The sequence below is a fragment of the Leuresthes tenuis genome, unplaced genomic scaffold (assembly GCF_036924035.1).
Source record: "Leuresthes tenuis unplaced genomic scaffold, fLeuTen1.0.hap1 SCAF_2, whole genome shotgun sequence".
Lineage (NCBI taxonomy): Eukaryota > Metazoa > Chordata > Actinopteri > Atheriniformes > Atherinopsidae > Leuresthes > Leuresthes tenuis.
The window spans coordinates 5,335,215-5,349,788 of NW_027325356.1; the positions used below are offsets into that span (position 1 = coordinate 5,335,215).

Here is a 14,574-nt window from a genome sequence, read left to right on the forward strand (position 1 = left end):
TGTGTTAATTCAACGGAAGCACACACAGCTACCCTGTGCAGGCTGCTCTGACAAGCACCGGAAAGGGAGAAGATGTTTAAAACGAGCAACTCGCAAGCTGAATCGTGTGAGAAGCTAAGTACAGAGGGAAATTAGAAGTCTGTTGCCACTGTTTTTGAATACTGCTGCACACTAATTGGTGGTTCGTCCTGCTGCTGCAGCTCTGCTCTCTTCTCTTCTTTCTCTATTTGGGTCATTTTTACTTTGGGTGTAATGAGCCTGTTGTTCTTTTTTACCTACTTGTTATGTCCTCAGGCCTCTTTTTGTTGTTTCGTGTTTGTAATTGATTCATGTGCATCTAGTTCAGGCAGGTTTTCTGCGAGCATGTTTCAGATGTCATCCAGAATTTATGAAATGGGAACCTCTCGTCCAAATCAGAAGAGATCACTGCGGTATGAGAGGGAGCTCAGAGAGCTCAGCCACTGCAGTCATTTAGGCTGTCTCAGTTGTTTCTGTCTCTCGATGTAATCCCAGACTGTCTCCAAGACACTGAGATCAGGGCTCAGTGGGGGCCATACCATCTGTTACAGGACTCCTTGTCTTTCTTGTAGCTTATGACGGTTCTTTATGTTTGGACCCATTGTCAGAATAATTTCAGGACACATCGGACGTCTCTGAACTTCTGATATTTTGGCCAATAATACCTTCAATAACAGCAGAATCATGTTATCAGGATGTTCAAACTTAGATTTATATCTTTCCTTCATTTGCTTAATTTGAATTCAGTCGGTCTGCAGCAGGAAGATGAAGGATGTTTTACCAGAATCGAGAGGAGGAAATTGATAGACACTGAAACGAGTCACACAGCAACAATCAAAAGGGTTTTGAAGCAGTTGTGAGGTAAAATGAGAGCCGCAGCTTGACACCTCATCGCCTGGGCTTTCAATCACAGTCGCTTCCTATCTCTCCTGTTCAAGCACAAAACTCACACACAGGCAATACACAGAGAATGTCAGATTACACAGAAAAAGTCAAACTGTCTCTGTCACACACACACAAATCATTTTCCGGGATAATTTCACACGCCCTCAGTGGGAAACCCCATCAACTTTCACAGCAGGGAACAGGGCAATGAAACGCATCCCAGTCATTCCTTCCTGCTTCACTCACAGACACTCTGTCAGTGCATTTACTCTGAGAAGCTGCAGCCACCCTCATGCACATGCATGCCACATGGAGACGTATCATGATACAGGAGGCACTGTGCTCTTCTGAGGTCTAAAACAAGGACTTACATATGACTCGCTCAAGTAGTTCAGACAGCTGCTTGAAACCTGAATACAAGCCTGGCCTCAAAGTGCTGTTAAAGGTGTAAAGATTAAACTTATATGATGCTTAGATCACATATATGACGCTATTTATCATACTGTGATGGGATGAGGTTCCATCCATCCATTTTCTATACCCACTTAATCCAACTGTCGGGTTGCGGGGGGGCTGGAGCCTCTCCCAGCGGTCATTGGGCAAGAGGCGGGGTACAACCTGGACAGGTCGCCAGTCTATCACAGGGCCACACAGAGACAAACGAGACAAACAACCACACTCAAACTCACTCCTAGGGACAATTTTTACAGACACCAATTAACCTAACATGCATGTTTTTGGATGGTGGGAGGAAGCTGGAGAACATGCAAACTCCACACAGAAAGGCCCCAGCCGGGAATTGAACCTGGAACCCTCTCTAACCACCAGCTGAGATAGAGATTATTAAAATGAGATAAATTTACTGTCTTTTGAGTGTTTTGTGTCTTTTTCTACACTAAATGAATTTAATTAATCATCTAAAGGATGCTCACAGCATGAGCCTACGAGGTGTTTCTATTAATCTATTTGCATGAGGTGTGTAAATGTGTTGAAAATGCAGTTCTGCTGACTATCTACACAATAGTGTGTGCATGCCTCACCAGCCCACTTGTTTCTGAGAATCAGTCAGAGAGAGAGGAAAACGAGGGAATGGCAGTTGGATAAAAGCATGTCAGCAGGTCAGCTGGTCAGAGAGTGAGGGCTGAACTTGTAAACATTGAGACTCACCCAGAAAACAGAGCGACAGAAAGAGGGCAGAGGCATCGGATCAAAGACAATGAGCTCAGCCAGAGCAGAGCTGGAGGAGAGCCAGAGAGCGTGAGGAAGAGGCACTCAGTGGAAACCGTAGCAAAGAAAATGTGGATAACAACTGAATAGAGGAGATTAAAGGAAAAATCTACACTAAGAATTTCGATGTAGTGGGAATGCACTCTTCATCATCTCTGAGTTCACTTTGTTCTTTGGCGTAATTTTGTGAATGCCAGTAGATTAAATGCAGTCAGTATAATGTCATGTTGAAGTCTTCTTCTGCAGCCAGTCTTAAGATGGACAGTTAATAAAAATATTAACCAGAGTTTTCAGAGGCTAACAGTGCAGACCTTGATGCAGTTTGCTAATGAGTTGTGCTTTAAGTATAAATGTGGAGGAAAATCTGAAGAGTCATCTGTTCAAGACAAAATATTACTGGAATGCAGACAAGCCAACAAGAAATACACCAATCAGCATCATGAATGATGCACCCATCACTCATTATTACTACTACTCAGCGTTTCACCTGCATCTTATCATGTTGATAAGTTGTACAAACTATTTCACATCTTGTACACACCTTCCTACATTTGTTTTTGTGTCTATATTCCTTCATCACTGTGACGTGCAAAGGTTATTCTATTGTAGTCTATTCTATCCTGGTATTCACATGAATGTTACTTATCATTAAGCTAATCCCTGGAGACTCTTTGGTTTAATTTATTTGATGTATTTTTATGTGCAACAGCAAATTTTCATGTCTGTCTACAATAATTTTCATGCAAAATGACTGTTGAAGAGTTGTCATATATATTCATTGAGTATATATTAAGTGTCTGAATAGCTCCGCATGCTTGTGCCACTTTGATTTTGCACAACATAATTCTGTTTAGCAGCTTCCACTAAACTGCGTTACAAGCAAATACGGCATCATTTGTTAAGAAAGATTGATTGACACTGCTCATGGAAGTTTTGGCACACAGAGGATGAAAAAGCAACATTTCCACGCTAAGAAGATTTTCATGACACTGGAAAAACGTGAATGATTGTGTCAGTCCAACCAAAACCAGACTTTTAAAATGAATGTGAGCATGTTAACACATGTGCATTTATTTATATATTTATATCCTACTTTATGTTGTTACTGAGTTTTTGTTTGCTGTTGACACTAAGCTGCCTTTGGGCATCTATGTAGCTGCTGAATACTTGGACTTCACCTTGGGATTAATAAAGTATCTTTCTATCTATCTGTATATGCTAAACTAGCCTCAAAAGAGCCTATGCACTTCAAGCATGCTCAAATTTCCCATCTTTTTATAAAAACAGTAAAGTGTAAGGTAAATTAATTCACTCAAACCCAATAAAGCTGCTCGCATTCACATATTTTAATGTTCTTTTGTCAGAAACTGTGACTAAGAAAAATCTGCCTTTAGGATTATGTGTCAACTCGCTCTGACTTAAAGCATCTCCAGAAGAAAAAATCCTGATTTTATAACTACAGCCTCATCTGACTAAACAATCATTCCCGTAACCTGGAGACAACATCTGTGCAGTGAATTCAGCAATACTTACATGTAGGATGATCTCCCACAGAGAAGGTTAGAAGCAGCAGAATGACTTCAACATTTTCTTAAACAGTCCAAGACTTCCCTGTGTTGGGCATATTTCAGTCATAAATCAACCTGCCTCTTGTGCATGTGCACTGGGATGAGGATGGCCAAATTAAATGGCCAAAGCAAGCTCATCTCAACTGTGCAAGTAATCGTGATGAGTGATAAAGAGGGGTATGAATTAGATGAGAGTGTCGGTGCTCAGGTGATCACCAGACAAGACCGTGAACCACTGAAACAGTGCTGCTGAGGCTTGAGTGCAGCAGTGTTATCCTCCTGTGAACTCCACCAAATCAATTATCATGATTTAATACAAAGTCATTCCACATCGAAGGCAGTATGACTCCGAGTTCTCCTAATTTACACTGTATCGACAGTTTCACACGCATGCAGATAGGAGCTGAAGCCCACGGACTGTGCTGAACGGTTGAGAGTAAATCAGGATCTCGGGGGAAAGTAAAAAGGATTGTTTTATTTTTTTCAGTTTAACATCACTACAGCAAGCACGGCAGAGAGAGACCAACTCAGAGATTCCTCTCCTGTGAGCCTTCATCTAGCCTTTGGCATAGAAAGTGAGCCTGCATATTACTCAGTCCATCACAACACAGCAGGAGAATGGGAGGAGAATTAATACACTTGGCTTTCATGCCAATGTACTCTCTCTAAGCCTTTCTTCTCTCCTACACTCCTGCTCTCCCTTTCTCTTCAAGCTCCACTGGACAACTGTAGTATTAAAATGAACAGGAATATAAATTTTATTTCTTTTCATTTAAGCTGTAATAAAAGAGCCAAACAAAAGTAATAAAAAGAAAATTCCCTGAATGTATAAATAGTTTTAAATTGTTCCAACAGGCTTCTGGTCTGGTCTGCTTTCAGAGTGCCGCTGAGGCTCAGGGGCAAACGTTTCATTTGTGTGTATTTCAATGACATAAACAGTATCAAGCCCACCATACCCGCCACACCATCTATCTGGCTCCCATAAATCTGAATGACATTAACATTTAAAAAACCCAACTGCCGCTTATGTTTGGGTGATTCCTCCCAGACAGACAGACCTCTCATTTTATTTATCCACATGCCGGGCAATGAAGACAGGCATAGTCACAGGCCGACATAAATTTGTGCAGCTTCGAGCCGGTGAACTGCAGCAGCCGGCAGGTTAAGTGACTATCACCCTCTGCCTCCAGAAAGAGCTCACACTCCTATTCCCCACTTCCATTAAATATGTGTTCCATTTTTCCCTTATTTGGATGGAAAGTAATTTTACCCTCTTTTATAGAAGGTCATAAAATATATAGTGTTTTGGAGCACTCTGCATAACATTTACATTTTCTATTGTATAAATGTGATCAATGCGACATGAGGTTGAATAAAACATTCATGGCAAAAGCCATTTCTTCTGTGACATTTGGTCCCGTATCTATCATCAGTTTTCAATATGCAGCCAGGAGAACAAACGCTGGTCAAATGTTTAAATGTGGCCCCGCCACGTAAAATTTAAACCCTGCTTTCACATTAACACCCGCCGGCTACGAGATGGAAATGCTTTTTTTTTTTCTTTTTGTGCAGATAAGAGAAAAGTCAAATGGAAATGACTTGCAGGGCTGTTGTGGCAGTGGGGGACGTGCTGATGGGCCTGGGAAATTGAAGCATGTCAGTAAAATTAGAAAAAGGCAGCTCTGCTTCACCCGGCAGAAATGTAAATGCGGCGGAGCCCCTCAGACGAGTCCGTTATGGATCGTCCCACGCAGCCTTTTCTCATCAGAAATCCCATCAGTATATTAAAGGTATAGCCTTGGCACTGACAAAAAAAGATTTTCTTTTCTCCTGAATGATATGAATTGCCTTTGAACTCAACGATGGGCAGCATTTCAGTACTATCGTTTAACAAAAACTCTTCTGAGCTTTGCATAGTGATTTTAAATAGAAAAACAAACTACTGAACACACTTAGAAAAGTCTGCAAGCTGCAAAAACATTTGAATTTAGTTGCTAGCAGGGACAATAGATGTCATCAACAAACACAAATGCCAGTGCCAAAATTTGTACCAATCCATCCAGGACTTGAGACATTTCTCAAAAAAATGTTGTGGGAGGTACCAAATTCAATGGGTCTCATCAGCTGGGGACCCTGAGTAACAAATGTGAATCAGCCATTGTTTGCCAATGATAATGGGTGACATCACGGGTTATATACAACATCACCCATCATAATTGGCTCTGTGTGAATTGGACTGACTTGTCATTTATTTCATTGGATTGGATGGATTAAGATAGCATCAGAAGTTTTTTTAACTCGTTCAGTACTTTGCTGTCTCCTTTTTTAAGAAAAATTCAATTCATTTAAATATATTTGTTCATTTATTTGTTTCGAGTCACTGTATTGGACAAGAAGCAAAAAGATGGAGCTGGATATTGACACTTGAAAGCTGAAACTGCATCTTTGAGGGTTAATTTCTGTTTAACTGTGGAGTTACTTTGAAAATGAGAAGAAAATGAATGAATCCATTCAAAGACACCTGTATGATTTTACGTCTTTACGTTTCACGAGGGAAGTCATGATGTTTTTAAAGAAGTTCCTTTTGAATCCAAAGATGTTTTTGATCTGGGGCCGAGAGGACATCAGTACTACTGAGCTATCAAGGAGTGTCACATCAGCTTCACTTTTAAGAGCAAGTGGGATCATCTGTCTTTTATATACAACCTGTGGGACCCCACCACTGAAATATCTGCTTTACAGTAACGCTATCACAACTCCAAATATGAAACCTCGTGGAAAATAATCACTCAAGCGAGGCTCCAGAGGCGAAGAGAAAAGAAATAGCGGCTGCACACAGGTGCTAATTCTTTGTTGAGGTGAAGTAAACTAGCCACAAGGCAAACATCCTGCAGATGCGTTTCGTAAGCTTGGTCTACATTTCTTGGTTTTATTTGCATTTAGAAGATGTGAATGAATAAAGTGAACAGAAACTTCACTTCACTTTCACGCTTGATTAACTTTAAGGGGCTTGCAAAGACTTAAAAATTGTGTCTGACCTGGCAAAGATTTAAAATCACATGACACACCAACTGTTTCTGGTCTGAGTCAGTAAACAAACTCACATGAATGACTGGTGTCCTTTTATAGTATCCCACATAATCAGAAAGACTAAAGTAATTCATGTAGAAGAGCTTCCTTCCCTTTCCTCTTTTGGATATCCTCCAAAGCTGCTCATTTATTTTCCCTCTTGACGTTTTTCCACAGTTAGGACGACTATTTGCTCTGCTGAATCACAGCCATGATGAACTTAGCCTATGCAGCCACCCTCTGGTGACACTACAATGCCAGTTAATGGAAAAATGTCCATTTGCTTTGCTCATGAACTGAGTCCCAACTGCAGTGATGTCATCAGGTAGCAGCGTTTCCCAATCCTGGTCCTCAAGGCACCCCGCCCTGCATGTTTTCCATGTTTCCCTGCTCCACCTGATTCAAATGAATGGGTCGTCCTCAGCCTTCTGCAGAGCTTAAAGACCTGACCCATTCTAAAAGTAAAATATGATATAACCTCTTTAAACAAAGACTTGAATGGGAGAGCTGGTCATCAATAAAATTACATGTTAATTTTGCTCATTTGAAGAAAATCAAGACAAAGAATCTTTCAGACTTGGTATACAATTCAGTGAACCGAAGATCAGCATGTTAAGCCCTTGTTTTTATACCCAATCAGCCAGATAGCAGAATTTCCACAGTTTTGGAATCTGTGTTGCCCCATTTCAAGTTGTGTGAGGGACTCCCACAGGTCCTCATTAGTATTGTTTACTTGGGAACCCACGGGGGCCAAGCTGTCTTCTAATCATGGATTTTACAACACCTTCCACACTCTAGCACCAGTTTCCCACACATCAGGGATCTTAATGCGAAATATTCCAGGTCAACATTCGCAGCGAACAGAGCATCTTCACTTTAAATTATTTGTTAGAATCATCTGCGTTAGCTGATGTTCAAATAAACAGTAGAAGTGTGTCATTCCGAGGCCTAATTTACCTATAAATGTATGTACATCAGCTTTTTTGCTGTTGCTTTCAGTCATTAGTTCAGTGTGTATGCTGGCTTACAAACAAGTTCTAAGGAGCAGCTACCAAAAACTTGGCTACTTATTATGCCACGCCATGCAATTAGGCCCAACAGTCTGAAGCAAACCCACCAAAAGGCCAACAGCGTCTTCAGGGCCAACAGGAAACACGTAAAAAAAAAGAAGAGAACATCAATTTAGGTGCCTCGTGGATGATTTAGTTCTCTGTGTCTCCAGCTTTGGGTTGTCGAGTTGTGAAGTACCCCTTTAGCTGGTGTTTCTCCTCCTTTTAGTGACTCATCTGTAGTTATTAATCTTATTAAGGGTATTTATGGTAACTTGCCAAGTGATGTTAATGCACTTTCTTTTCCAGTGAGTAGAGTAAGTGATCAAATGGCCCTTTGGAGGAATTCTCACGGTGACGGGTATTAGTTAAAAGGACAAAGCACATAATAAAAGTGACCAAAAAGGCTTTTTCACAACCAGGCAGCCCATATGTTCATATTAGTAGCTTGGTAATCTATATGCATTAGTAGAGAAGGTGTGGAGTCATTCATTTATACTAGCAAACCAAAAAGAATGTGACAACAGACGACTTATGTGCATTCAGCTTATAAGATATTTATGAAAGCTGCATTATAGTCAGGGCCGCGATTTATCACTGAAACAGAAAACGCGACAGTTTAATTGCTCATAAATAATCCTTCATCTTTGTAAACAAACTTATTTTTAAAGTAACATTCGTTTAAATTCAAGCATTAATTCATCACACGTGTATTAAAACCAACTCATTTGTTGCAGCTTGGATACCTTTTGTAAAGGCTGCACCAATAGAAAAGAGAATAAATAATCTACAGGAATGTGACAGATTATTGCAAACAAATGTTTTTCACTTACATTAATTAGTACAATTATATCTTCAAACCACATTAGTGTTACCAAAAAAAAAAAACATGCTAACCGTTGCTATCTCAGGAAAAGTTATTATAAGGAACTATGAATTCACGATAAAACGTAAGGCTATACTGTTGTAACGAAGGAGCTCTTCATTACTGAATGTCTGTAGTGGTGAGGCACCTTTGGCACTTTAATTGGGTACGCTGTATTTTAAATACTTTGTGCTATAAAAGTGTGTGAATGGTTTCCTTTGACTCACCTTCCTTCTCTTGTTTTCTCCAGGGTGTTTCGAGCAAAAGATTCCCCAAGGGCTCGAACACTATTTAAAGGTTCCGGGAGAAACCATGGAATGAGAAAGACGGGGTATATGTACTTTTACATGTTTGGTAACTGGGTTACATTTTAGTTAATATTGTAAATATAATTCTTGGTATTTTGGATGATTTATTTGTATATGTGTAGATGATAACCAGTGGATAAAAATATTGTTTGTTTTTAAGATGTTGGGAAAAGGGAACATCCTTCATGAGGAAAATGGGTTGAACCTGTTAAGTGTAGATGGTATAAAAGACTGTCTCTGATCACTTCCCAGGGGGAAGCTGCTTGGGGGTTGGTATCTTGCTGTTTGGGGCCTGTGGTAATAACTTTATGGAAATAAAAGCAAAAACTCTTCAGAAGTTGCTCCTGCTTCTGTCATCTTTACTGTGATCCAGCCACTCAGTGGCTGTCCTGTGACAAACATATTTATGTAAGTCTTTGTTGCTGTTGTTTTTAGGCAAATCAAGCAAGTCATCAATATGTTCATCTTACATTTTCAGTGTAAATAAAAAGGTAAAAGTCTTTTATTAGACTCCAACTTGAAATGTGAAATTTGCTTCGACATACTTTGATATATAACTAAATTAAACTGTAAGATTTAAAAGTTTTAAGCAGAATTTGGCCTGTTAGGACACAAAGCTGAAAGCATGTGTACATAACTATATGCAGTACTGAGGAAAAAGTCTATTTCTTTACATACAGCCAGGAAACAAATGTAAATATAGGATATAAGGCAAAAATATGAATATCTGGTCTGAGCTCCTTTATTCTCCAACACAGCCTGAACCCTCTGAGACAAGCTTTCTGTCATTTCTTTAAGGAGTCTTCAGGAATAGTTCTCCAGGCTTCTTGAAGGACATCCCAAAGCTCTTCTTTGGATGTGGGCTGCCTTTTGTTCCGTTCTCTGTCAGATGATCCCACACTGCTTCAATAATGTTGAGGTCCGGGCTCTGGGGAGGATTCATCCCTCCATAAGACCTGTTGCCACTGATTTTCAGTCCACTTCTTGTGTCACTTGGCATAGCTCAGCCTTTTCTCCCTGTTTCCCTTCCTTAAGAATGGCTTCTTGACAGCCACCCTTCCATGGAGACCATTTCTGATGAGGCTTGGGCCAACAGTAGATGGATCAGCTGAAGGTCCAGATGCATCTCTCAGGTCCTGTCAGGTCACAGCTGGATTTTTTCCTCTTTCTTAAGGACATCACTTTCAGATCCTGTCCATCTGCTGTAGATAGTTTTTTAGGCCTGACACTTCTTCTTTTGTCCTCCACTTGTCCAGTTTCCTCAAATGTTTTAAGGACACACTGCACACCATGCTGAGATATGCCAAGTTTTCAGCTAATAGCTCTTTGGGAATCATGTTGTTGCTGCAAAAATACTATTTAATGTAGATCAAATTGTGTTGTTTTGGCAATGTTTATCAATTGTTGAAGAAAAGAGAACAAATCATGTATTTCTGGGACATCTGCCGTTAACAAAGTGCCTGAAGATGCAATTTAAAACAGCTTTTTTGATAAGTTTTCTGTTATGTGCAGGTACAGCACTGGTTCATTCCTCGAGTTAAGTGCTGGTTTTATGTTTGCATTAAATTAAAAAATCAGTTTGGCCCAACAACAATACAACAGTCCTCTGACAATGGTCAGCTACAAGGACTGGACTGAAGATTAATGAAAAGGCACCCAATATTCAAAGAAAACTGTGAAAGACCTTCAGAAATCCTGAAGAACTATTTCTGTGGACCACTTTAAAAGATAATAAGAAAGTCTGGCTCAATGGAAGGAAATTATGAAGAAACAAAAGGTGGCCCAAAGGTAGCAGTCTATTTTGCTTAGGAAGACTCTTAACAGAGTGAGTCGGAAGAATGTGAGCAACAGCTTAGATACGAGCTGCTCAAATTCTCTAAATGCTGAGGAAAGGAGCGCTTTGGTGTAGAAAACATCCTTTATGAAAGAAAGGACATAACTCTGTCTCACAATCCCTTGTGGCAGCAACTTTCACTTCCAGACACTCATTTATTTTCATCCAGTTGTACTAACTAATTCATGTGGATACATATGAGAACAGGAGGGTGAGACCAGCAGCCTGTGACAACACAATAAATCACTTGCAGCAAATGTTTTTTACTTAAAATCACAAACCTTGATGATAAAATAATATCAGACATAACCTCTCATATTATATCATTTTATATGTCACATAACAATTGTTATGTTTGCAAGCATACAAATTAAAAATTCTTAAAGTCAAATTTTTTTGGTGTGTGGTGGAAATTACCCCACGAGGCACAGTAAAATACTAATATAGCTTACAAACACGTGATACATTTAATTAAATAAAGGAATTAAAGTGTCATTTGTCCATAAAGTTACTAATAGAACAAAATTTAACTCAATATTAAGAGAGATTGAGTGTCCAGAATCGAAGGAAATATAGCAAAAAACATTTGTACAAAGTCGTATTTTATATAATAAAAAAAATAGTTGATTTTGTTTGCTCCTCTTGGTTCTGCAGGGGACACAGATTCTTCAATAGTTGCAGCAGTTGTAGCAATGAGATTAGGTTGCAAACGAGAACGAATGTAAAGCCCTTTTTTGGAGTACGGCTGTAGTTTCAGGGCTGCAGACCCACATCACATCTGAGTGAAGTCTGTGGTCATGCTCTCATTGTCCTCCTTAAGGACATTTCCTGCCATCTGTCATCGCGGTAAAGCAAAAGAAAAGATGATAGGAGGTCGTTTTTTGGCTATTCGACATGACCCTGCGTGTCAATACTGAAGGAAGTATCTTTTCCGATGGTAAGTGAACGCAGCAAGGAGGTAAAGCGGGACTGCGTGAGTGCCCTCCTCCTCCCCTCCCTATCGCGCGTGTGCCCGCGGGTTAGGGCACGCGCACGGGAGGTGGCGGGGGGTTGTGCTCGCTCCTGCTCTGGCTGCTCTCTGACCCCAGTGGCAGCTCCAATTCACTGCACTCCGGCTCCCCCTCCGACAGACCGAGCCTACTCTCTCTCCCTCTCTCTTTCTCTCCTCCTTGTCTGCCAGTGTCTCTCGCCCTCCTCTCCGGCTCGCTACCCCACCATCTCCTCCTTGTGTGGTTTCTTTCCACAGGAGCCAGCCGAGGTCCCGCCGGGTCGAAGGTTCTGCCCTGCCCGCTCAGACTGCCGCAACACCCGGGCTGCCGCTCTCGAACCTGCCCGCGCAGCCGCTGGCTGCTACCGCATGGACCCGCGTCCCTCCTCCGCCGCCGCCGCGTAGAGGGCGACCCCGACCCGACGCTCTTTCTCCGGGCAGATACAACACGCAGAAAAAAAACCCACACGACGAAGGTAGAGCAACCTTTCCGCTTTGCTTTGAAAGCCGAAGCGGGAGGGAGGGAGGGGAGACGGGGAGGAAAAAAGAAATTCCTGACACAAAGCCGTCGTTTTAAAGGTGGCTTGTCATTTACGAGGAAGAGCAAGAGGTTAGCGCGGCGGTGCTTTGACACTGACCACCTTTGGCTGATTTATTTATTTTTTTTTATGATTTAAGGAGCAGAGTTCAGGATTGCACGGACCTTTCTTTTTGTGTACAATGCTGCAAGCGGCACTGTTAACAGTTAGCGGCGCATTGCACTTATCGTGGATAAGCATGGCACCAGAGAGGGTCAATTTATTCGCCTTTACCCCTTCTGCTTCACAGGAGTGATTTCTACTCGTGAAGTTAGCTGTATGCCGTGCACTGGCGCTCCGTATATTCAACGACTGGACTGGCAGAGTGTGTGCATGCATGCGTGTGCGTGTGCCGCCGCCACAGAAAAGCAGCCCAATGCGAAGCTACAACGCGCATAATAAAAATCTATTGCCAGCGCAGGTTTAGCAGGCTAAGCTAGAGAGCTAGTTGCTGCTACTGTAGCCGTGAGGTTGAGACAGACAGGCGAGCAAGGCGAGTTTCAGCAGCCCAGAAACACACATGCAGCGGCACACACGCCGAGGAGACTGTAAGTCATGCCGTCCTCACTGTTCCGGCCTACATTTACTGAAACAGCTCGTTTGCTGAGCAGCAGTGGAAGTGCAGCTTGGTGGATTTTTGGGAGAAATGACCGCATAGGTGCTAGAATGTGAGGGTATATTTGACAGGGCAGCTTTTGTGTTGTTTTTTTAAAGTGGAATTAATTTTAAGGCCCCTGGAGGGCTTACAAACTTGTGCAGCCGGCGGCAAGGATTAATTGAAGGATGCTTAGACTGTTTCTTTGTTTGTATTTTGAATTTGAGCAAGCACAGATAAATCTTTTAGACTAAAATTAATAGGAAGCAGGATCCAGCTGACCTAGAAAACATAAATCTATGCTTTTTTAAAATGAATATAGGGCAGTTTTGAGTTGATATTGGGGGTAGTTTTCTTTTAAAATATTCATCACTGCAGCCAACCTAGGATTTAACCATTAACTAAACTGTTTTGCTGTTGATTTTCCCTCCAAAGGAGATAGCAGACTTGTTAAATTGAGGGTGTTTTTTTTTCCCTGGAGGTATGGTATGAAACGCCTCTGAAAGCCCACAGTAGCCACTTTACTTTCAGTCAGGGAGGTCAGACAGGCGGGAGGCTCAGGGTGCAGGGAGACTTGCAGCAGAGCCGGGTGAGTGATGCATCCTCCACATTTTTGCTGCCTTTTCCATCCAGTTTTTTTTACAGTGCATGTCCTGCAAAGATGCCAGAAGTCTTCAGAATTAGAGCACGAGTCCCGGAGAAACATAATCTGTTTATTTCTTTGTGTTATGTGGGGTAATTGTTAGCAGGGAGGCAGAGCTTTCATGTGTGCATCGTGAATAATTTACTGTTTTATCGAAGGCTTTGCAACAGTTAGCCTGTTGCCTCTTTTAGATTTATTTATTCGTTTGCATCGCAGTCAGCTGGGTTACAAGCAGCACAGCTGCAATTAAACATGTGCTTTTTAGTTTTCTTTAAGGAAAGTTATGAGTAAACTTTTATTCCATTCATAAATTGACTCTTTTTTTCTGTTTATTTCTAATGAGGATTGAATGAAAAAAACAATTTAAACTGGGAAGTTTAGTCTGTCTTTGCTATTTGAAGTTAAACTCTTAATTATCGTGCTAGAATTTTACTTAATAAGTACTTTTGCGTGTCTTTGGCTCCAAATTTGCAACTTTTTTTTTTTTAACGTTGTGTTTGTAGAAATCTACACTGGGAGGATTTGAATTGGTTTGAATGTGGTAGCTTTGACTGAGAGTGTGTGTCTCTGCAGACTGCAGTGAGTCGTGGTCGAGTCGGTCAGCCGGGTCCCTGCTGCCCACCCCCCTCCCTCCGGCTGCTTCTGCTGGGAGACTTCCTGGGCTTCTTGAGCGGCTCTGAAGGATGACCGCCGCACAGCTCGCTGCTGAATCCCGGTGAATGAACGGCGTCTCATGTCCAAACGACGGAAGCATGGCTCATGGCAAAGTGACCATCACGGTGGACGAGTACAGCTCCAACCCCACACAGGCCTTCACACATTACAACATCAACCAGAGCCGCTTCCAGCCTCCACACGTCCACATGTAAGTGTGCGCTCACACCGATGAACACCTGTCATGTGCGAGAAGGCTGGAGATGGTCAATAACCTCTTTTACCTGCTCATT

General features: G+C 41.6%; 1 protein-coding gene across 3 annotated transcripts in view; it reads left to right on the top strand.

Annotated features, from left to right (window-relative positions):
* Positions 1-11,844: 11,844 nt before the first annotated feature.
* Positions 11,845-14,574, top strand: part of mpped2a (metallophosphoesterase domain containing 2a) — a 70,753-nt gene continuing 68,023 nt past the window's right edge. Inside the window, exons 1-3 of one of the 3 annotated variants that reach the window (XM_072379969.1) lie at positions 11,845-12,287; positions 13,466-13,573; positions 14,201-14,492. In XM_072379969.1, the coding sequence (XP_072236070.1) occupies positions 14,347-14,492 (146 nt within the window). In that variant the 5' untranslated portion in view covers positions 11,845-12,287; positions 13,466-13,573; positions 14,201-14,346. Of the gene's footprint in view, positions 12,288-13,465; positions 13,574-14,200; positions 14,493-14,574 lie in introns of those variants that run through there. The other 2 variants (XM_072379968.1, XM_072379970.1) reach the window with 2 other exon arrangements.